The sequence below is a fragment of the Anastrepha obliqua genome, chromosome 1, assembly GCF_027943255.1.
Source record: "Anastrepha obliqua isolate idAnaObli1 chromosome 1, idAnaObli1_1.0, whole genome shotgun sequence".
Lineage (NCBI taxonomy): Eukaryota > Metazoa > Arthropoda > Insecta > Diptera > Tephritidae > Anastrepha > Anastrepha obliqua.
Window position 1 is genome coordinate 23,808,472 of NC_072892.1, and position 25,713 is coordinate 23,834,184.

At 37.9% G+C, this 25,713-nt stretch overlaps 1 protein-coding gene and 1 non-coding gene across 2 annotated transcripts in view; one reads left to right on the top strand and one right to left on the bottom strand.

Annotated features, from left to right (window-relative positions):
- The first annotated feature begins 840 nt into the window (after positions 1-840).
- Positions 841-915, top strand: LOC129236618 (U4 spliceosomal RNA). Its single transcript, XR_008581679.1, has one exon. It is a non-coding gene; the product is annotated as a U4 spliceosomal RNA (small nuclear RNA).
- A 2,707-nt stretch (positions 916-3,622) lies between these two features.
- Positions 3,623-25,713, bottom strand: part of LOC129244111 (uncharacterized) — a 58,071-nt gene continuing 35,980 nt past the window's right edge. The window contains exons 4-7 of the mRNA XM_054881756.1: positions 8,693-8,820; positions 8,314-8,531; positions 8,141-8,249; positions 3,623-3,711 (exon numbers count right to left, since the gene is read on the bottom strand). Of these exons, the coding sequence (XP_054737731.1) occupies positions 3,623-3,711; positions 8,141-8,249; positions 8,314-8,531; positions 8,693-8,820 (544 nt within the window). The remainder of the gene's footprint in view (positions 3,712-8,140; positions 8,250-8,313; positions 8,532-8,692; positions 8,821-25,713) is intronic.

The following is a 25,713-nucleotide window of genomic DNA, read 5'->3' on the forward strand; positions in this document are numbered from 1 at the left end:
AAATAGGTTAATAATCAAAATTTGTATACATAATTTTGAGGGCTGCATTTTTTCAGTGTATTTTTCCAATTTGATCAACGCCATAATGGCTGGGACTTAACGACAGAGCAATGCTGTGGTAGTCATTTAGTCGTTGAACTGCTCTAAGTTAAGAACGCACAAACATTCAACCAATATTTTACATACACAGACACACAAATATGTACAGATAAATTAAGTTGCATAACAAATGTGAATTTTCCCTTTGTGGTTTGGAGGGCAAAGCTGTGATAATTTGTGCTCGCTCAGAACACTTCAGATGTGAATTGCATTGCTAGTTAAGTGGGGAACTGTTTGTAATGATAAGCGCTAAATAATGGTAAACTGAGTAAACCTGCGAGCACAAGAATCAAAACGACCAAAGGCATGAGAAGAGAGTACATAAGAGACAGTTAACTGAAATTTGGACGAGATCAGTTTGGTTGGGTTGTTAAACTTTTTACAAAAAAGTAAGTTTTGGTTGTCCAAGTACTCAGAAAATTGATTGAATTCTAATTGGAAGAAACTATTTGTCTTAAACCAATAAAAATTTAATAGTTTTAGTTCGTGGCTAAGCTTCGAAGAACCGGTGGGTGCTAGAGTGTCGAGAATGCTGTGGTCGTCATATCATCGGTGTATGCTTCCAATTAAAGTGTTATCGAATGCCCATAGGTGGCACAACAATCAATATTACGTTGTTGTTGTTGTTATAGTAGCATAAACATTTCTCGTTCATATACGAGGAATGCTGCTGAAGTGATAGTCCTTGGCCGGATAACCGGGACGTTCCGGTTACGCAGAACCACCAACTGTCGTGGGAACAGCTTTCTGGAGAGGCGATATTGTAACCAATGAAGTTCTACTGAGGTGCGATTATTGCTAGTTGAAAATCGATATGACGTCTCGGCGGGTGCTGGAGGGCGGTACTACTGGTTCTACCGGTTCAAGAGCTCTACTCACAGACAAGTGATGAAGTTGTGCAATCGGACGAAGACAAAATAAAAAAATATCTTTTGAGGCTATTCCACGTATTGCCATCTGTGAGCATCCGCCCAGTTTTTTGCGCTACTGTACCGCTTTTCAAACACCTTTTCTACGTAATCCCTCAAAACAGAAAAAACACAGTTTTTTACAAGTGTCTTGCCTTTGATCCACATTTTATTCGATATTTTAGAATTTACAGTGTCAGTACTTTACTGATCAAAATATAACCGTATGATTTTTGAAATGTCATTTTTCGATTGGGCATCGAACAAAAAAGGTTTGAAGTTGCTAAAACCTCGCTGATTGTCGAATTTTTTCCACATAATTAAAAAATTTTAAATAGGCTTATTTTTAAAAAAAAATTTAATAGACTACAAAATTGCATTTAAATTTTTTTCAGACGTTTTAGGGTTTTAATGAATATTTTTTGACCTTATTTTTAATTTGTTTTTTTAATTTTGTTTTTTAATTTTTTTTCTTTAATTTTGTTTTTTAATTTTTTTTCTTTAATTGTTTTCTAAATAGTTTCAGAGTTTAATTGATGCCATTTTTGGTATATAGGGAGGTATATATAAAAAAATTAATAAACATTGCGCAAACAAAAACAAAAAATGGGCAAAATGGGGACGTGCTATTAGAGGGGCAATCGTTTTATCTTTTATTTTAAATTTTTTTATACGTATTTAAATGGCCTTTATAGAGGCAAACTACATATTTAAAAAATTGTCCTAGCCAAATTAGCCAAATAGGGACTTCGCCCTAGGGCTTAGTAATCGTCCCGAAAATCTTAAAATTAATATTTTTTATTTAATATTTAATGCCACGTAAATGGAACAAATTTAAACTTTTTAATAAGTGATTTGAAATAAAATAATTACAAAAAAAAAAAAGTATAAAATAATTACAGGCAAACGTCACACAGCACAACTGCAATTTCTATTCTTTCTATTGTTGTGGGGACTTTTTAATTTGTTTCTGCAGCTATATGCACTACTGCCCCCTTTCGCATGTTCTGTGCATATTTCTGACCATGATATTATTTTTATCATGCTTTTACACTCCACTCACTAAAATTTTATAGAATTGTAAGAAAAAGCCTTGAAAAAAAAAAAAAATAAAATGGAACAACAAAAAGCTCAACGATTTAGCGACTTCTTTGAAGTTGAGCTTTATCTTAATTACGCAATTAACTAGAAAACTCGCTTTCTATAATATATTCATATACAAGGGTTGCTATTTACATTTCTAACCTTGGGCATTTCTTATGGTGCAAGGCGCTATGTGACATTTCCATTGGAAAGTTTGACATATTTTCCGACAAACGCGCTCAGAACGTTTTGATTTGTGAGCCATATTTGTGTTGTTTACAATGGCCTTAAAAATTAACACGGCAAAAAACAAAAAATAATAATGAAACTGTGAATTCAATCGTCCGGCCATGTTTTCACAATTTTTGAAGAGGAAATGTTCTTATTTAGTTTTTAGAAACGGTGCACAGTGGCAACGAGCATAATCAGGAATGGAGTGATAGACCATAAAGCAGCGATGCACAAAAATGATTATAGAGCAAGGAAGCACCATCCATTAGAATCGTAAAAAATTGTTTGAATTTTTATTAATTTCCTCATGGAATTCTGGGAAAATCGCCTAAAGACAGTTGTTGTGCCAGAAAATATTGTTGCTGTGCGGCTGAAATTGAAGCATTCTTGGATATTTATACGACGAGCATCAATAAGATTTTGCATGTTCACTTTATGGTAAAAAGTTGTGATCTCACACAGTTAAAAAACACGCATGGGAACGTAACTTGTCAAAGTGCTTCGAAAATTGGTTCAAACGATAGGCAAAATTATGCTGATTATCATGGAGAATATTTTGAAAAACAAAAAAAAAAAAATAAAAAATAGAGAAATAAATAAAATTAAATAAAAACAAATTTAAATAAAAAAAAGTTTAAAAAATAAAAAAATAATAAAACCGTTTTTAACCAAATATAAATAGCTACTCTCATACTTATGCATATGAGATATATATATATAATTGGCGTTTACACCCTTTTTGGGTGTTTGGCCAAGCTCCTAGTCCTATTTGTGGTGTGCGTCTTGATGTTGTTCCCCAAATGGAGGGACCTACAGTTTCAAGCCGACTCCGAACGGCAGGTATTTTTTTCTGAGCAGCTTTTTCATGGTAGAAATCCACTATGAGGTTTGCCATTGACTGCCGAGGGGCGACCGCTATTAGAAAAAACTTTTTCTTCATTTTGGTCTTTCAGCGAGATTCGAACCTACGTTCTCTCTGTGAATTCCGAATGGTAGTCACGCACCAACCCATTCGGCTACGGCGGCCGCCCTCGTAAATATGCTAAGAATTTTTTTATGACTATAGTTCTAACTTTTTCTATGACTGCACGTCATCTATTTGTCAGCCATACAACTTTGGCGTTTTTTGCAAAAGCGATCCCACAAATTAAATTAAAATCAAATGGTGCATTGGACAATCGCGTTTTACCAGAAACTCACTTGCATGCCATATTAGTAGGCTAATTAGAGACAGCCCGCACTTTCATGACTACCAACACTAATGTTAGGAAATTAATTTCCGCGTTCACATTTTTGTGCGCTTAATTGTTGCGCCAATTTACGTCCAGCAAAATGTTGCGCATACGCCACGTGTGCCTTCGCGACCGCCATGACTTCATGGTGCGCACATCTGTTTAGAAAAAGAAGTTTAATGCCGTACATTGTAAAATGACGCGCAATAACTAAAGTGCACGAAACCTTCCTTTGTTCCCTGTCATAATGTCGTATTGCCATAATGTGGCTGCCGCCAGTCGGGCTTGTGCGGTTCGAGCGAGGGGCCATCACAGTCATCATTGCCAACGAAACGTGTCATTATGACAATTTAATGCAGTATAGCCGCAACAAAGTATTTTTATTGTTTTCTTACTACACGTGTGCACGAGCACATTATTTCTGCTTTTTGTTGTAATTTTTTTGGCGTCTGTTTTTAGTTAGTTTTGTTTCTGTTCTTCGAGAGCGTTAGATTTAGGTGCTTTACGGCAGACAGCAGACGTAGGTGAATATTTCAAAAAATATAGTAGCGCATATATACATAGGTATGCATGTATGTGTGCGCATTACAGTGGAGTGGTTGTGAAGTGCATTTTTGCGCTTTGACTCATCTGCATGCACTGCTCGAGATTTTGCCTCAGTTGCATTGCAATGCAACACCAGCTGCGCACTACAACATACGGATTCACATCGGAATTCAAGTACTTGGCTGGCATTTTTATATTTTCGCGTCTATTTGTTTGTTTTATGACTTTGTTAATTGCAAGTGACCCACTAGCGGACCAATATAACGTTTTCTACTTGTTGCCGTTGTGTGGTGTCCGCATTGGTCTCTTATTGTGCCAGGCGAAAAGTGCACCCGCGAAAACTTTAATGTGCCATTTGATGTTTGGCAATTTTTTCGTTATGGGGCCACTTGCAATTTGCAATTATAATAAATGAAAATGTAGTACGAAATTACAAGCAAAACAGCAATAATAATTACACGAAGACAAAACAAAACTGTGTCAAGCACTTGCTTTTGCACCACTTCGCATTTACGACCAGGCGCGAATGCGATACGTTAACACATTTGGATTTATGCAGTTGCTGCTGCTGTGGCAAAATTGTGTTGCAAGTGTGAAAAATCTAAAATCTGCTGTGCAGCACAATTGGTGATTGCATTGGGGTGTGCAGAGTTTTCAGCGTTGGAATTAATAGTAGGTAGTGATTTGAAGAAGGAATATCAATAACACGCTCACTAACTTAATTTGCCGATGAATAAATAAACTGCGCTATTTATATTTATTTTACACTTAAACAACTCGTGCCACTACAATGCGCTATTGGACAACCTCAGTGTAATTAGTGCAAGCAGCCAGAAATGGCTGCGGTGTAACTCATTGCCAAATATTTAAGCGCACGTGCAGGTCTTGCGCAAAAAACTTCCGCAAAGGGCGAGTCTATTGTATATAGTGAAGGCCCTTACATAGAAGCACGCGTACACGTACACACACACACCCAAGCAATAAATAAAAGAGAAACTTAGCACGGCAAGCTAAGCATTAAATTGAAAACCAGTATGAAAAGGCAAAGCCTCTCAGTGGCATTTGATCGCATACGGCGATAGTCGTCAATTTTATTATTTGTATGTACAAAAGCTCGAAAAATGTTGGAAATCAGACTGAGAGAACATAAATAAGCAACATAGCATATCCGTAATCATACAACAATAATAAACACTAATGCCTTAACTGCGCATATCACAAAAGAGATGCGGAAAAGAAAACTTGAAAAACTCACCACTTACAAAAATGGAGTATCAAAAAAAAAAAATTAAAAAAAAAGGAATTTTCAAGGCTGATTAATTCACATTCGTTAACGGCAATGAAATTGTTGTTTGTAATATATTGCTTTATTAAGTAAATACCCCAGCCAACACGCGTACAGCTACATAAACAAATCAAACGAAGCTACCCTGCAGGGAAAACCTGTAGTGGTGGTGGAACGTGTTTACGCGCAGAGCAAGTACGGCAAATTGAAAAGTAAACGAGAATATCATTGAAAATCATTGTTAAATATTTAAATTAATAAATTTACTAGCTGAACTACAACTAGTAAGGGAAAATATCCAAAAAAATTAAAAAAAAGAGATGCGAAAAAATTAAAAAATATTTTTTTTTGTTTTTACCAGGAATCGAATGCAGGGTCGCCTTAAGAACACGCCTATTGTTCTCCAATGGATGTTGGAGTTGTGTTTCCTATAGATATAATTTAGCTAATTCAGTACAAGTTCCAAATTGCCATGCAAGGGACACAACAGGTTATAATCGACACTTCTTGACACTCGCAGATAGCAGCAGAAGGTCAATTACTAAGAGAAACCAGTATAAATTTCAATTCCTCGGCAGTAGTATTGAAAGTTGTAGTGGCAGTCAAGCTGCATGGCGAGCCCTTGCTAACCCATGCTGCTCTTCGAAATTAGTCGGTGAATGTAAGACAAAACTGAACAGTGTTGCAAAACACAACAAAGTTTGTCATATTTGGGTGACTGGACATTGTGGTATTGCAGGGAACGAGTTGACTAACAAACTGGCTAATGAAGGCTCTGCAAGCATACCAATAGGCCCTGGCACCCTTTCTAGGTGTCAATACTGCATCGATTCTACTATGGATTGACCACTTCATGAGATCTACCCATAGCAGGCGTTGGTCTGAGTTGGACTCCTGCAGAGTAGCACAGTGCTCTGTGAAAGAACAAAACAGGAGATTAGCAATCTTTCTGCTAAAACTTAGTAGAAAGGACCTGAGAGTACTGGTAGGTGCAATACGTCTGTGGTAGGGCACAACGCCTGTGGTCAGCATATGGCTAGCATGGGAATCAGAGGCGACGCAATATGCCTATTTTCTCCTGAGACACTGCAGAGCATTTCCTCTGTTTCTAGAATCAGTCCGGCGTTTTCTACATAGAATCAGACTTAGGCTGTTTTCATACTCTTCCTTTTCCGGATTTCTTAAGATTCAACAATGAATCCAAAGGATTTGTGGAAGAGCGCCCTCAAAGCAATTTTTCCGTCTTACTATCCATAATGTATCTATACTGTCGCTCTTCTCCTTCCCCTGCAATCCATCCGGGTGAGTACAATGGTGTACAATCTGCACTATATTTCCTCAGAGGAAAAAATAGCATATAAAACGCTTCGAAACTCATCTAGTTGCTTAATACAAATTTAAAAAAAAAAACTAATTGTTTCTGTTAAACTTTTTCTATTATTTCCGTGAAAACAAAAAAGTGAGGAAGCCTCGTTCAATTGTTTTACTAAGAGCAAGCAATCAAATATGTATGTATGTTTGTATGTATGTATGTATGTATGTATGTATGTAAGAGCATATTTATGTTGGCATGCGTTACGTTTCAAAATCGGCGATATGCAAGTAAGTACATGCATACATGTATATGTGTGTTTTCTATTTTTTTTTTTTAGCTTTTTAAACGGTTTGTGGAAGTGCGTAAATTTTATTTACTTTTGACACCGCTTCTGCCACACTTCTTCATTCCTCATCGCCAGCTGTGCCATTTGAAAAATCATCTTTGGTTACTTGAAAATTGTGTTATATACATACATATGTATGTGGATAAACAAACCAAATTCTCCATTGTATTTGGCCTGTTTCGTCCAACATCAAATTAAAATAAATTTTGTGTTCAACTCTTTTTCTTGTAACTTTCACCTTCATTATTGCCACAGTGGTTTCGTTTTGTGTTTTTACACTAGGGAAACTGGTTGCTTTAATTTATCAATGTTGTAATGCGAATAGCGGATGTTGCATACATAAATAAAGTGCCTCTTTGAAGGGCGTCACAATCGCACGGCCACGCAGCTGGCATTGAGCGCCGCGACCAGCCTTACAACCAAATCAACTACAGCAGAACTCTAAGTAATTAGTTTCGGTTGCGTTAGCGTACTACAGCGTAAGTACATATGAACGTAAGTATGTAACGTATGTATGCATGTACGTCACGCTCTGCTGGCGCTGACACTGGCAGTATGGGCGTATACGCAACATACACATCGTCCATCTAAGTGTGTCGATTGCGCATACGCACTGGCGGCTTCAATTGATCATTTACATAAATACCTTTTTTAATTAGCTGCGTTGTTTTGTTGCTCATGCTTTAATTATGCAGATTGACGAAGGCAAGCATTTATTGAGTAGGCGATGGGGGGCGACTGTACGACAAAGGTTTTGGCCTCATGCTTGCACCAAAAACGATTTATTATCGCGTGCGCCATCAAAGATGATAAATCTATGCAGCAACCGTAACAATAACAACAACAAATAAGACGACTACAAACAAAATTGAGCACTAAACGCAATCAAATGTACGCCAAATTTTGCTGTTTCTACATATCTCTATATGTATGTCTGTATGCTTCCATTTCAGCCTCAAAATGCTCCACTTGAGGCACCTTAATGCAGTACATACATACATACATGCGATACAAGTTTGTCTGCCTGCGTGTGTATGTGTGTAGCCAACAATTGGCGCATGCAAAAATTTGGCATTCTAAATTGCGTTTTACTACTTCTACGCAACATAGCCAACTCAATCAAACACTGAGTTAAGTAGGTCAACAGACGGCAGACGGCAGCCGACAATGAAATTTTTGACACAATCACCATTAGACGCTGCTGCTGCGCGCAAATTGGAGCATAAAATAGCATTTATAAACTGTTGGCATCTGAGCCATTTACTCACCCTTTTTTTGCGTGGTGCCTCTTCCTTGAAGTCGACAACAATACCTTCGTCCGAGGTGGAGACCGATGTCGTGCGTATGCGGGCGCTCGCGTCGTTCAATATGGCGCTTGTGTTGAGACCCGCATGACCATCGTCGCTGAGCGGTGGCGATGAGGAACCCGAACTCCAGGAGCTGCCCGATGATGACGAGCTGCCCGGGCTGGAGCCGAACCATTTCTCTGAAAGTGAATAGAAGTCAAGAAGAAATCTTGAGAGTGATATGAGTATATTTCTAAAGATAAACCAGATCATTTTCAGGCAGTCATTATGATGAATTCAAAGTGAAGATTTAGAGAAAACGATTGATTTTCGTGATAATCGTAATAAAATTTTATCTGACCTGCATTTTTCGGTGAATGGGATAATTTCATTAGAATCATCGCTGCATGACATTCCTCCATTTCCTCTTTGTCACCACACTGGCCGCTAAAGCAATCGTGTGTATATGGCTGTGGACGTTTGCGTGAGCTGTAAGTAAAACAGAAAAAGAAATGGAATAAATTAAATTGGCTTCTCAAAAAGTGATGTCATATTGAGGGGGAAAACGAAATATTGATATTGCTTACACATAAAAAAACAACGAAAACTAGTAAAAAAGTAAGTTATGTAATAAAAAATCTATTTAGATTGTAAAAATAAATTGAGCAGTGAGACCAAATGATATTTATTGACTTATAATTAATGTAAAGGCAAGTTTCGGCTTAAAAAATTATTATCTTTATTTTTACTATCAAGTTAGATACAAAAGTAATTACAAGGTGGCACAAAATTAATGAACCTGTCATATCAATCATGTGTGGCACTTGCGAACTAGACAGCTGTAGTATACAAAGAGACAAGGAGTGGAGCACGCAAGGGCCAAAATAGAGACGCCTATAACTTATTTAGTAAAAAACAAATTATTCAAAAACAAAATCAGGTGACTAATTTTGCGCCACCTTGTACTTTTTCCAGTAAGGGTTTTTCAACAGATTATGCATAACTACTGCCAAATTAAATAAATTATTTTTACAGTATTCATTGACATTTCATCCTAGAAAAAATTACGCCACAACAACGTTTACAAATCCTACAATTTTATTGTACGAAAATTTACGCTCTGTGAAAAGTGATTATCGCGCGCTCAGGACAACTTATGATGTACAAAATCATACCATAGAACGCACTATTCGATCGACAAAACTGAGAATAACTTTACATTATTGGATGATACTCGACCGATTAGATCACGTACAGCCCGAAGTGAAGGGAGGGAGGATTGCGGCTGTAAACCAGAGTTTTGCCGAAGATCCGGAAGAATCGATTCGGCGCGATCTCAACAACTTGCCTCATTTTATGACACTGCTTGAGCGATTTTACGCAAAGATCTTGGTTTGAAAGCATATAAAATACAGCTAAGCTAGACGATCTTCCAAAGCGTAATAATTATGTCGTTGGGCACTTAAAAAACTCGCCGAAAATCCGTATTTTTGAGCCGAATTTTGTTTAGCGATGAGACCCGTTTTTGGCTTCATGACCACATCAATAAGCAAAATCGGCGTATTTGTGCTAAAGAACAACCCGAAGCCATTCAAGAAGAACCAGTACATCCATTGAAAATAACTGTTTGCTGCGCTCTATGAGCTGGAGGAATCATCAGCCCATTTTCTTTAAAGACGAGGCTGGCGTCAATGTAACAGTGGATGGCGAACGCTATCGCGGTGTGATAAACAACTTTTTGCTGCCGGGAATTGAAACCCGGATTTCCACAATATTTGGTTCCAATAAGACGGCGCTACCTCGCCATACAGCCCGTGATGCAATGGATTTATTGCGTCGTCGTTTCGGTGAGCAATCTATCTCTCGTCTTGGACCAGTGGATTAGCCACCAAGGCCGTGTGATATCACACCTTGGGACTTCTATTTGTGGGGGTGTGTAAAGCCTAAATACTTTGTGGATGAACCAGCTTCGATTGAGGCATTGGAAGCCAACATTACTAAAGTTATTCACGAGATATCGAGCGAAGTCCTTCAGTGAGGCATTCAAAAGTGGTGTTTAGGGATGAGCGAATTACATCGCAGTTGCGGTCGACATTTCAAAGGGGTATCCTTAAAAAATAAATGCCATGAATGGTTCTATACAAAAATAATAAAGATTGCCCAATCAATTTGAATTCTCATTGTTTTATTTCAATTGAAAGTCCGACACCTCTAAATTGATCACCCTTTATAATATGATAATAAACATAAAACATTTGTTTTACTTTTGATTAGCTGGTTTGCTAATGACTTATAAAATATGTATGTATATTAACATAATTTATGCACGATTAAAAATCACGTGATGTCACTAACTATTTTTCTGTAAGTATTTACGACACAACTTTTGCTTGATGAGCGTATACCTATATCAATTACATTTAAGGTAGTATATAAAAATTACCATATGTATGCGCATGATAAAATAGGTGCACACATACACACACACACACACATATTTATAGATTCACAAACTGGTACAAATGCGTTCAATCAGTGCCCTTACAAACAACCGGATATAATTTTACACACAAAGCAGCAACGTCTCTCTTCCATTAGTGTTATTATTTTAATGTTATTTTTGTAGCCAATAGGTGCCACTCATTATTGGTATAAATGAGTAATCAATCACTTAAACATTTCTTAACCTTCAATGTTTTTTTACGTATATTTTTTAATCCCATTGCAGAAGTTACAGTGAAGCAAATGCAGCCAATAAATGAGTGGCGCATAGAAACCACTTGCGGCACGTGTGACCTCTTCATTGCCACATATATAGCAATCAACTTTAATATACTTTCACCAAATTGCCGCTAGCGATATTTTTTGTGAATATAAATAAACTATACAAATTGCTGCTGCTACATGCACATACCTCAAGCCTCTATGTATATCTGTGTCTGTCTGTATTGACACAGCAAAAACGAAAAATCAATGTCACGCAAAACAAAATAAAAAATATGAAAAAACACTTCTGAGTAGCAGAAATTCCTAATTACTGCTGAAAGTGAAAAATCCGTATTAGCTGCTCACATTCGAATTCGTTGCTGCATCGCGCAGCTAACACCTACATGCGGGGCAGTAAATGACGTGGATGAACATCGAAAATAAAAATATGTTTAGTGTACGCACACAGCTGTATTTGTGTTGTTGCTGTGCACATGAAACACCAAATTATAGAAAACTATTTTTTTAATAGCGTTCGCCACTCCACAGGTAATGACAAATCACTGAGACTATTTTTACCTTGAAAAAGTGCCTGATAAAAATACCATCTGTCGCTCGGAGGTGGCATACAACTGTGGTCATTTCATATTTTTGGAAAAATGGAAAAATGTGATGACAAAGACACCACAAATAGGATGAGCAGCTCGGTCAAAAAAACAGATAAGTATGTAGTATAAATGGTGGTTAAATTTCAAGGGCTGATGTTGAATGTGAACCACACCTAAACGTCAACGACGCCGTTGGAGTTCTTTCTTTGGGGTTATTTGAAAGAAAAGGTATGCGTTGATAAGCCAGCAAGAATTCAAGAGCTAAAGGATGAGATAATTCGGCACATTAACGGCATAGAACCTCAATTATGCCTCAGCGTTATCGAAAATTTGGACCATCGGATGGAGGTGTGCCGTCGAGGCCACGACGGCTATTTGGCCGATATTTGGTTCTATGCGTAATTGAGCCATACCAATATTATCATAAAAAAGATAAATGATAATAATTTCTTAAAAAAAATGTATTTTATTTAAAATCAACACCGGCCCTTGAAACTTAACCACCCTTAATAATTTTCTAGCACACGGGCGACATGCATTTAATGTTGGGCATAACTGAATTTGTTTTTTATAAATTCACAAACTACTCGGCCGGCCTCTTGAACTTGAGACTTCAGTCTAAGCTGTGTTTTGAGAAATTAGTATTAAATCGAGCTGAAACACTTAAAAGATGAACTTTTTCGCCAAGATGAACTTCCCACAAAACAATATCAGACAGAGGTAATAATATTTACAACACCAAAATTACTATATTTCAAAGGCTCCACATATTGACAAACCTTGACTCTAGTATTTCCTTATTTGTTTCTTTATTTCATTTATTTTTTTTTTATAAAAATATTCATTCTGTAACAAATACCATAATTATGCGCGTTTTTAACTTTGTACAAGATTTATGAAAATTCTACAAATTTTCAATAAAATTTAAATTTTTAAAGGGGATGTTTTTTTTAATATTTTTGATAATTTGAGTAAGTCAAGGCTGGTCTGGGAATGTTTCAAAATCCTCAACACCCTAGCATCAAAAAACTTTGTTACCTTGATGTGGGTTCCGAGACATGAGGTGCACGAAGGGGGAATGAAATTGCGGACACTTTAGCGAAAAGGGGGGCAAACACTCCCTTCATAGGTTCTTAACCTTTCTGCGGGGTAAACAACAGCTTCAAAAGTGCCTTTCTACGAGATCAGGAACCACGAGGCCTAATCGATTACTGGAGAGCCCAAACGGGCATGCGGCAATCGAAAAGACTCATAGATCTGGAACGGATAAAGGCAGAAGCAATCCTTAACCTAAGTAGAAAGGACATAAAACTTTACACTGAACTACTAACAGGACAATGTAAGCCTGATTACTACATGAAAAAGATAGGTGTGATAGAAAACGATTCTTCTAGACTCTGCAAAGAGGCACAAGAAATAGCAAAACACGTTCTATGCGACTGCCCAGCAGTGGCACGACGCAGATTAAATTACCTGGGAAATGGGGCTATAATCCAAACTTCCTGGTAGAAATTAAGCCTACAGCAGTTTTAGCATTCATTAATAGCCGAAAACTATTCGGGTAGGCTACATGGCTGCACAATAGATCTATGATATTTAGGTCGCAGTGCACAAATAGCCAATCAATAATAATAAAATCAAATTTTGAGAATTTTTTTTCTTTTTAATTCTGATACACAGTTTTATACCTCAATAAATTTTTATCAAGGCGAATCTATTAAAGGTGGTGTTGATAAATCAGCTGATTTGCTTTTTTTTTCTTTCGCTGTGTTCATGTAGCTGTCAGCACAAAGTAAAACAAGGCGAATTAATTTCTGGTTCTCTACTTCGCCAATACCTTGCCGTGACAATCAGACGTACAAAAGATTGTTGTTGGTCTAGTGCCACCACCTTCAATATAAGCGCCTTGATTTTAAGACAACAAAGTGGCAGTTTGAAGTTACTCAAAATTTTCGTTGATTTTTAATAATTTTCGCATTTTGTCGATATGACAAAATAATGCCGTGCATTCGTTAAATGGACTGTAAAATGACACTAATAAATTAAATTGGTAATTAAAGTAGTTTGAAGCCAAAACAATCCAAGAAGCAGAACATACAGTTAATATAAATTTTTTTGGTCTGACATGCAAAGATATTCATTCAACTGAGCATCAAATTACTAATTTTTGCATTGACCATACTTAACCTTCCGTTGGGCACCTGGGTCTGGCCAGCCTGGCTTCTTCGACTTTGGACGTGAATTGAATATATTTCTATTATAGCTAACGACTTGAGCTTCCAGGTAGCTTCCTAAAATTTAATTTTCTATCGATTTATGGTTTATGATTTTGAAAAAGGATCACCAAGCAGAATAAAAAAAGGCCAGCCAACTGAAGGTTTTAAAAATGCTGTCCATCAGAGCGTTAAGTAAGGTTTAAAAACTGCGCAATTCAGGGTCATTACTATTTTTTTTGGAAATTTGAGTATTTTTTAAACCATCTCAATATCCACGAAATGCTTTATAGATTTACTGTACATTGCCTTACTGAGAATTTAAGACTTCAAAAATCTCTTAGTAGTAAACAGAAATATTTTGTTTTATAATTTCTCGCCCCAATAGCAACTATTTTTTCACATTCGTGCATGCAAGCCCTCTATTAGTATTTGTGTACCAAGAAATCGCGTGTTAAAAAAAGTTTCAATAGCCTGGGGAAGCCCCATTTCTGACCTTTTCAAATATTCCAGCATATTTCTTTCTGCTCAAACCAACAACTCTTTCCAATATCAACACAACTAGTCATCAGACAAAAATTGTGCCTGTTTGCAAACAACAAAAAAAAAAAAGAAATAAAAAATTAAAAATAAACCGAAAAAAAGAAAATAAATAAACGAAATATCGTGAATATTCTTTTAAGTTTTGTTTGTTGTGCTTCTTGCGAATTTCTTATTTTTAATTTTTTGCGAAAAGCAAAGCTATCTAAAAAACGTATGCACATAACAAAGCGTGCGAATGGCACAAAAAAAAAGGCAACCAAAAAGAAGTGAAGACCTCAAAGCACAAATATTTGAAACCAAAAAAAAAATGTTTCACTTTGTTGTTTGCTTCACAACAACTCATCGCCCCCACTCCCATTTGGCACTTCGACCGATTGCGCTCACTGACCTTGCGCAATAATTTCATTTTGAGTCATTTTAGGCACTAAAAATACATAATTATCGCGGCGGCATTCAATGGCCCCTTTTAAAACCGAGCAGCTGAGTGGAAAGTCATATGCGTTAAAGGAGTGAGTGTGTGAGTGGTGAGTGTTCGTTCAAACGGTTGTGTATGTGTGTGCATGATTACACTGCAGTATTGTTGCTGTGCGGCTGCTGGGTTGGGTTAGTGGGTTGCGCAAAATGTGTGACTGTGACTGTGTGCATGTTACTGTGACTGTGTGTCTACGGCTGGGCGATGGTAATGACAGTGACACAATACGTTCGCTTGCAAAGAATGGCAAACAAATGTTCGCGGTGGTTTGTGGTGTTGGTGTGCGACCGACGACGAGTGTGTATTACTGAATAATTTTGTGTGGCTTAGGTGACAGCGGTAGGTCATGCATGGCCATCTAGGGTGTGAGCGGTAGTACGTCATCACCATTGGCATCGAGAACGGTGACTTCACCGCAATTGTTACTTTGCTTTTTTTTGGCAGAAAGCTTATTAATTACTAGTAATTAATTTAGTCAGAGTTGATTTTGTGGAAGAACGGCGCGTAAAAAAAAACAAAAATTGTATTCTCTAAACAAAAAGGTGTGGTGGTAGATATAGGGTGTACCAGAGGAAAAAATTACCATGCCATTGTTTTACTACTTTACCATTTTCCTGGTTCTTCCTCAGCGCCTAACTGATTAGCGAGAGAAAAAATCCATTTTTGCTTCGTACCCATTTCTGAGTCGCCTTTAAAATTACAAATGATTGATTATTATGATCTCCACAATACTTTTTGTCATCAGAACTTTATCGGGAAGGTACCTTTAACGAAAATTGGATATTATTTGACCTCGATTCCAGTAAGCAAACTGTTAGTGCGCTAATAAAATGAAATTCTATTTTGCCGTTGAACTTTTGCAAACGGCTCAACTGACAATGAGAAGTGCGGGAAGAGAGTTTGAATCCGGCATCTGCAACTAAAAGCAGATAGCGCCACCACACACCTTACATTTAAAGCATCACACTTCACTACCAGAGTCATTTCACTTCCGCGGCTAATGTTTTTCATTTGTCGTTTTTTACTTTACAGTTAACCAACAGGCCACTAGCCGTCACTCAGGCAGTCAGTCGGTCAATTGCCAGATGCATCGCGGCATTTCAATAGAATGGCAAACTAACAGGCGATCCGACAAATAGGAATTCGTTTGGTATTGAAGCGCTTTGAAAGGCGCATGAGCAGCAGCCGTATATTGGCGTTGCGTATTTCAAGCTGCCTTGGCAACCTCAGCTTAGCTCAGCTCAGTAACATAGGAGTTTGTAGTACATTGAGTGATGGTAATAAAATTTAATGTTTCGCTTCCAACATTTACAGTTGTCTTTTCCACTACTTTCCTCACCCCTAATTTACGAGCGTGCCTTGTTGGTGTTGAAATTGCACGCCACAGCGTCCACATGCCACTTGAGCTTCGTTGCAAATATCTTCGTCATCGTTTGCGTCGTGTGTTGTTGCTGGTTAATAAAAAATGAAAGAAGTTTTTTGTAGAAGAGTATGTCCTCCCTCCTTAAGTAGCGGAAGAGTACGAATGCCATTGGCCACAGCCAATTTTACTACTGCAAACGTTGTTGCAATAGTTTTGTAGCTGGAAAATTTGGCGTTGGCATCAGGGATATTGGTTGCGGTATTGCGGCCACTAAGGTGCCGTTAGAGCTGCAGTTAGTTATGGCTTAATGCCCGCAATATTTTAATTTGTTTTATTCGGCTTTCTTAATGTTGGTGTTGTGCTACTTGAATGCCTCTACTCCACTGATTTTCTTTGAGTATTTTAATACGATGATAGTCTATACTTATTCACCCATACGTATGCACATACATATAGAGCTGCACACCCTCCTAAGTGAGCGCCGAGCAGTGAGCGCGATGAAGTGAGAATTTATGCTTATGTTGATTTCATCACTTCTTTGTGTGTGTTTTGGATGCACGTATTTTTGATACGTATGGGTTTGTGCTTGCAGTCTAAGCTTTTTCAATTTGTGCTTGAGTTTTGAGATTAGGCGGATTTTATTATTCAATTAAAAAGTTAATTATCACTATAAGAGCGCGGGTTGCACTCTCTGTCGGGATGTTTTGGTAGGTTTGACAACGCAGAATAATTGAGGTTATGGATATTATAAAACAACTCATGGGTGTATTATGCTAAAAAAAAAATTACTTATACCAAAATTACAAAAATAAAAAATAAAAAAATAAAAATTTTTTTTTTAAAACAAAAAATTAGATACTCCAAAACTGAATGCTTTTTATTTTCTTAATTTACAAAACGGTCCTAAAAATCGGAACAAATATATATAATTTATATTGAATAAACTAAAAATCTAATAAATACATTAAAAAATTTTCTTGACAAATTTACTATAAAATGGCTGCTATTTTGTTTGAAAATTTGTATTATATGTATATATAATTGTGTACGCGCTCCTTTTTGGCTGTTGGGCCGAGCTGTGCCTTTGGATATTGTTCCACAAATGGAGGGACCTACAGTTTTAAACCGACTCCGAAAGCAGATATTTTTTTTATGAGGAGCTTTTTCATGTCAGAAATACACTCGGTGGTTTGCTATTGCCTGCCGAGGAAATTTGTATTAGATGCGTGAAATTAAGAATACCTGCTGACACATAGACTGATCGGCAATGCGTTAACAGGACAACCAATTCATTTCTTTTTCCTTGTTCACTTTCGACAAGACTCTTCCCGCGTCTTGTGGCATTCTCGTGATGCTATCTGGTGGATGGGCTCTTCATTCGTTAATCCCCTTAATAGTGCGTCATTGCTGATGGTGTTCGAGCAGAATATTCTACAGATGACGAAATATTGTCTTGCCTCTGTATGATGTTATTAAATACCAGCCATGTTTCGCTTCACTACAACAATACAGATTTCATACATGAGCTGAATATATTCGCAGTTTAGATCGCCTGGAGATTTGTGAACTCACCCATACTGCAGGTATTAGCACGAGCTCCGCCCGTGCTTTGTTGAGCCTACACTTGACATTTTCATTTGCTCCGCCATCTGCCGTGATAGTGCAGTCGAAGTAGCAGAAGCTTTCGACAACTTCCGCCGGGCAACCGTCAACCACTATATGCCTTGCTTTATTGTGGTTGACTCTCATAGCATCAAATAGGAGCAGGAGCTCGTTTAAACACCCAACAAAAGATATAAGTGTCAACTCCAATTGCAAGAATTCGATAGCCAACGGTAAGGAGGTTGAGCTATTCAAAGCTCTTCTTCAGAGTTGGACGCACTATGCGCTCTACTGCATTCCTGCTGATTAAATGGAGCTTGGGTGAGCTCTATCTGATTCCTAAAAAGAGCAATACTACGAATATCACAAATCAGTCGATTATGTCGCCTAAAAAGTGTGGCGTCAGGGCTAGCAACTCCACCAGAGATCAGATATTCGCAGTACATAGAAAACCACAGAAAGTCTATAAAGGCAAATCTGACAAGCATACCTTTTTCCTTAACCTTAAAATCCCACTTAGTTAGATAGTCAGTGCTGCTTATCGTACGAACGTCACTATTGTAGGAAGTAGATCCCTTTCTCTATGACCAAATCAGACATTCAAATGGTCTATCACCAAGCTCGCCCCTTTATTTGGCTGATTTCGAGGAAAGATGGATAATTGGCGCAACCTCACAAAGATTGGCTCTAAGGTAATATATATAACTTCAACTTTAACTCTGTTTGGAGCGTAGAGCTTCCTTGAGGGTTGTCATCTTGTCATGATGAGGGGCGCAGTAAGTGCAATGATCCCTAAAGCGATGCCTCCCAACCCATGTGAGTCATCAAGTCGTTGCTTCAAATTGGTGCTAGTTTTTTTCGCGGTGTGCAATAAACTCATTTGAAAATGAATGAGCAATAAACGCAGAAGGCTTGAATTCATGGTGGCTTAACACTGCTCTTTTTTGTGCGATCGTAGCGTTTTTCAGTTTTTGTAACAGCTTCGCGTCGCTGTTGTTCCTTCTCGTCACTCGGATAGCTCAGAGTTTCAGTGAAAAATTCAAATGGGCTGTGCAGAATTAGTACTTCGGTTAACAGTTGATCTCCAACAATCTTGTATGAAAGAGTATTTTTTCTCTATTCGATGGAGTTGAATGTATTTTGAAGAATAGCGTAATGAGCACTTACTTCACGGATCGCGACGGTTCTTTCTACTGCTTTCAGCGTCCACAGAAAAAAGCTCACATTGTAGCAGTTACTTTCAAATTTTATGGCATCACAGGTGTATTTTTAGTATTTTGTCTTATTTTGGTCCACAGTTACTTGCAGTCATTAGTCACCAGTTCCACACACTCAGCTTCACACAGCTGAGGCTACACTTAAGCGTTTCCTTTAATGCGAGTGGAACCCAAACAGCTGTTGAGGATCACTTGAAGTTTTACATCTTTGTTGTTGTTCGCCATTGTTATTGTGGTTGTGGTTGGCTACAATAAATGCTGTTATTTCGGGACGGTAATACACAATTACAGTCTGTCTGTCCGCTTGCTGCATACCGCACGTTGATTTCCACATGCAACTGGCAGAAAACGATTCAAAAGCCAAATTGCAAGCGGTTGCTGTTGTTATTTGTAGTCGGTCGGTATTAAGTTGTTTTTGCTGTTGCTGTTGATGGCTAGAGCGCATGCGCCAACTACATTTTTTTCGCTTCGTTTTTTTTCTTTGGTTTACTTACATATAAAATTGGTACGCAGTAGCAACTACGTTGCAATTGGGAGCACAGAGTTTGGCTGACTGCGCGCGAGTGTTGTTATTGCGGTTGTTTATGGCGTACGCCGACTGCTGGTGGTGTGCCTACAATGGTGTGCCTGGTGGCTAGCGTTAGCATCGAAATGCGATATTTTCGTGCCAATTGTTTTGCTTTTTCATTTCGGGTTGTATCCATCTAATTTTTCCAGCTGAGTTTTGCTTATAGCTCTTTGCTCAAACAAACATATATACTTTGATTTCCTCAATTGCCGCACTGACAGTGCGCAATTCTCATACCGCTGCAGTGATTCCAATGATTGGCTGGGGTTACGGGTGCACACTCTGTTGTTGGGGCTACTACCATCATTTAGTTGTACGTTTCGTATTATTGTTATTATTGTTGTTGCAGCATTTGAAAATCGTTTGCCACACTGCGAGTGCAATCGCAGTATTCGCACTGCTTGTTGCACGTTGGCAAGCTTTTGATTGCATGCAATTATTGGCGGAACGGCGACGTTGCCGTTTCAAGCGTCACTGCCATCGCACTCAATGCGGGCATGCGGACATGGTGCCGACGCAAAATAAAATTTGCCACAAATTGCAGCCATTTTTTGTGCCGCCTTCCCACAATTTCTTATTACTTATTTTGTTAGTCTTTTTCTTGTTTTGAAGTGCCTGCATTTCAGCGGCTGTGGCAACCCACTGCGCCTGGTGTAGGCAATGGTGGACGTGTTGCCGCACTCAACTGCCGAGTAGCAGCTAATTGTGGCAGGACGTCATGCAGCGGGAGCGCGCGCGCGCGCCTACTCGACCGGCAACTGCACTCCACTATTTTACTCACCAAATATTTATTGCCCGCGTGCGGTAAGCCAACAGCCTTCGCGCGGTCAGTGGAATTAATCGCGCTAATAATTGTTGGCAACTTATAGCCAATTGTTGCTGCGTGATTGATTTTTGGTGGTTTTCTAGCTGCTTCTTGTTTTTGCTTTCTTTTTTGCCCAACAAACGTTAACGGATTTTCAGACCATACGACGCCGGCTGCCTGGCCCGAAAAGTGTTGGCAACACAAATACGTATGCGGCTCGTTGCTATTGCCGCGCACTTGCGCGTGTGTGTGTGTGCATGCGTTACAATTCCATAGACAATAATTCGATAACATCAAGTGCACTTGGCATTTTAATTGAATTCGGGTGAAGCGAATTGTTGCATGTGTGGAATGATGATTTCTTGCAATAACTAACGTGGAATTGGATTAACGCACACCACTGCAAGGCAAGCACTAGATGTGGCACCAGTAGATGTGGCTTTGGTAAGTGCAGAAACACTATTTTGCTTACGGGTGGCAGTGGAAGTGCAGATTAACATAAAAATATTTTTAAGAAATGCAGTAGTCAATTGTACAGTTAATGCGCGTTTTGTGGCAACAAACTATTTTGTTTTGGTAATTGTGTTTTGTGCCGCAAAAGACGACCCAGCCAGTTTGGATATCCTCAATGGAAAGTGCCGTGCTCGAGTGAAATTATAAATTGAGTCACTGCAAATAGTTCGCGAATAATAGCCAAATCACGAATTTTCAAATGCAAAAGTGTGTGCAGCAGCAGCACAGCAATTACGGACATTTTCCGAAGGCGCAACAAATGCTTAATGGAAAAATACGATTTGGCATGCGGCAATGCTTCCCAGGCAACGTGCTGCGCGCGGCGGGGCAAGCGCTGACGAAGTGTTTTGGCTTTTCTCATAGCCATTTTTTGTGGTTGTTTTCATGGGTTTTAGCACTTTAATGCATTTATGGCTTGATTTTACAAAAGCAATTTGCAAGCTACAAAATTAAAGTACCAAATTTATTTGCCATTCATAAAAAAACAAGCAAATAACAGTAAAGGTACTCCTAATTGTTGTTGGCCTAGTTGTCGGCGCCACTAAAAATGCGCAACAATAAGCGACAGCGTAAATTTCTAACGACACAAAAGGCAGCAACAACAATAAATGTGTATGTATGTAAGCAAGGGCCAGTTGAAAAAAAGCAGTGAAAACCTGAAAGAAATCAAAATGCGCAGCTATTGTGTAAAAAGAAAATAAAAACAAATTAAATTAAAGCGCGCGCACAAAAAACGAAAAGTAAACTTTCACTTTTGACGTAAAGAAGCGTCCGCCATAGCTCGCCGGCGCGCTAATTTGGCACCAAAACGCTTGAAGTTTTAGTTTCAGTTTCGCTTTTTCTTGAGCGCGTACTAATTTCTTGTATGTGGTAAATTAGTTGTATCGGGTGTTTTTGCAGAGCTCGATAATTTAAAATGATAATTCAGAAAAACAGAAATGTTGCTGGAATGCATTTTTTTACGATAATCTGGTAGATAATTTCATGGCATATATTTGCATCAAAGCCCAACAGATGAGCTGGATTGGGTACGTGCTGCGCATGCCGAAAGAACAAAATACTAGGACAGCATTAAATGTAAAAAAAAAAAATAAAAATAAAAAATATTAAAGAAGAAATTAAAATTTTTCAGCATACATTTTTTTAAATACTTTTTTTACTGTGTTTAAGCTTTTTTATTATTTTTTATTTAATTTTTATTTTACTTATTTTATTGAAGTTTTTTTTATTATTATTTTATTTAATTTTTAATTTTAACATCTTTCTTTATTAGAGGAAGAACAAGAGAGAGCCCACGAAAGAGATCTTTGGATGACGTCGAATCAGAACTTAAGGAAATGAACGTACAAAACTGGAGAGAAGAAGCCGTGAATGAAATAAATTCGAGAAAAATCGCTGATGAAGCTATGGTCCACCACGGATTGTGAAACTAAGAAGAAGAGAAAATGCCCGGCATATACCCGCCGCTGTTACGAGTTACTTGGCCCATGCGATCAATCTTATTTGACTACTTGACTACTTTATCCAATAAATATGCCCGTCTGGAGACAATGATGGCTTGAATATTTAATTGTTTCAATAATTCGTAACTTTGGCTAAGAGAGGACGGAAACTTATTCCTTACCCAATAAAATTTGCAAATTTTTATGTATGTATGTATGTATGTATTTTTTTATTTCAAATATTTGTTAAATTTTTATGAATTTCGCATAAAGTTTTCTGCTTTGAGTTTTGTTGGTAGGTGGGGTAGCTGTCACAATGACACACTTATACCTTTCATAGGACCATTGTGATACCACTGAAACTTATCCTTACCCTATGGGTTCCTTTTCAAACCATCCGGTAGCAAAGCTTCGTTAGTTTTAGATGCGCTATGTCCGCTACATCAATTAAAAATGCCATGTCAAGAGTGCGGAGCTGCCTTGTCGCACTCACACATAAAATGTGTCTAACTGTTTCCTCTTATTCTGTATAAAGACAGATTCTACAGAAATCGAAGTACGGGTGTGCTAACCTTCTAGCGTGGCTGCCTATTAGACAATGAATGACCAGTTAATACCTCTATAGTTTTTCTTATTGCTTCTCTGTTAAATCTTAAAAAGTTTTTTGATCGACCGCTGTTCCATTTCGGCCATATCTGTCAGCTTAGTTCGCATGTTGTGAGATTTTGCCAACTTGTATTTACCTTATTGATGGTTTCCCTATCTATAAGTAGTTTACAAGTAGCTATAGGCATAGGTCTTAGCGTCTTATCCACTTGAAGGTCGAGTGTTGTAGCGGTTCGAGCAAGTTCATCTGCCTTGCAGTTCTCTGCTATATTTCTGTCGCCTGACACCCAAATAAGGTGTTCCTTGTAGTATTTTGATACGTCATTTAGAAGTTTATAACATTCTAAGACTGTTTTTGGCGAGTGTGTTTTAGATTCTAGCTCTTTTATTGCCGCTTGACTGTCCGAGCATATGAAGACTTCATTTGTGGATAATACTCTCGTTTTTATTACCGTAAGTCCCTCTTTTATGGCAGTCACTTCCGCCTGAAATGCACTGCAATGATCCGGTAGTCGAAAATATTGGCTAACTCCGAGTTTATCGGAGTAAGCCCCTCCACCTACTCTGTTGTCTAGTTTTGAGCCATCTGTATAGATGTTTATATCATATTCCTTAACAATAAGCCCATTATCCCATTCCTCTGAGGAAGTAAATACTGTGACGAAGGATTTATCTAAGTTAAAGAAATTTGAATTTCGGATCATTCCCATGGCTTTTAAACGTTTGGAAATGGTTGATTGATCAACTCCCAAAGTTTTTGCAACCTCTTCTTGCGTTTGAGCCGGATCTTGGTCGAGCAATTCCTCCAATTCGGTATCCATGAACTTTGGCGGCGCGGCCAAAATCACCACTTTTAAAGCGTGCAAACCACTTCTGGCACGTTCGCTCAGCTAGAGCATGCTCACCATAAACTTCCACCAAGATACGATGACTTTCGGCTGCTTTTTTCTTCATATTAAAATAATGAAGAAGAATTCCCCGCAAAAACACATTATTTGGCACGAAATTCGACATTTTCAAGTGTGGTAAAAATATTGTTGTTTACGCTTCAAATAAAAAACTTATACTGACGTTTGTGCCTTACGACAGTAGCTCTCCAATGAATGTTTGGAAATGTGGATCGATGGAATAATAATCAAGTTACGCCATCTGTTGTAAAACCGCACGAACTTATCCATAGATCTATTAGTATCCTTGGTCTTATAGAAATCCATTGTGCAGGAATGCAGGGGAATTTTTCTAAAATTGAAGAGTGTCCTCTCTGGTTCGTTCTGAGTAGACCGATTTCTCTTAATCTGAGAGCTGCATTGGCAACTGTTTGCTTGCCGAAATGCTCTATTGGTAATAGGTTAACGTTTAGCGCCTCTGTGGGTGTGGTCCTCAGGGCCCCGCAGATGCCCTGGAACTATACTTTTATATAAAAAAAAATTAAATACAAAAAAATTAAAAAATAAATTATAAGCAAATTCAAAAAAAAAAAAAAAAAAATTGTTAAAACTTTCTAATTCAGCGCGCTAATCTTTTTTTTTAGAGCACAGGTGCATATAGGTATGTATACATGCGAGTACATATAACTATATACATATGTACATATGCAGTTATGTATGCACGAAACTATGTTCACATATTCACTAAATATTTTCGCTGCGCCCAACTAAGTACTTTGTGGTGTACGCTAATGCGTAATACAACGCACTCCACTCTTAATTTTCGTACAACAGAACCCTAAATGATAAGTTGGTTTAACTCGGCCACAGGAAATCGCACCCACCCCAACTTCCACACTTCAAGTGTGGCTCACAATTAGACAATTATGCACAAGTGTGCGTATATATTTACATGCAGATATACATATGTGTGTGTGTGTGTGCATGTAAATAAGCATATTTACGCAACTCACGCAACTTTGAAGAAAAATACACTAACAACAATAAAAGTAGCGGCAAACAACAACACAAATCAACAAGTAATACTAACCTCATTATAAGTACACAAACAAAAAGACAAAAAAAAAAAAACAACAACAAGAATAACACAAAAACACTCTTAGCAGTAACCAAATAAGCTGGAAATACACGTGACAACCCCAACTAAAGTAGCAATACATGCACGTCTATGTATCTACATACATATTTACATATGTTAGATACATGCAAAAGCACAAGCGTGCTTAGTTGGCTATGATCAACAAGAAGTGTAACAAAATTTTCTCATTTTACATATTAGGATGGGATACTTATACTTATTTGTACACACATACATACATACAAATGCTTAAAAGACCCCCCGTTGCAACGTCCCCGATGCACTTCATAATGCAGCGGCAAGCGACCAAAAGCAAATATTTTACGTGGATATGTTCGTAGGCATGTATGTATGCGTATACATATTTGCACTAAATCGCTGTCTGTTAATAAGTAAATTTGCAAAGTGGGTTAAATCAATATTTAGAATTTTAACACGCGCATGCCTGTGTCAGTCAAGCCAGGCGCCTTGCACAAGGAAATAAATTGGCACAAAGGCACCAACACCAAAAGTAAAATTAAATTAGGATGAGCGCGCGCAAAGTCACATGTTAAGAAACTGCAAATCTGCCAAAATAAGGTACTCAAAATGATGCTACGACTCCCATGGCATTTCTCCACCAGAAAGCTTCATGATGAATCAAAAACTAAGATTTTGTCAGATCAAATACAAAATTTGACTAAAAGATTCAAAATTCGT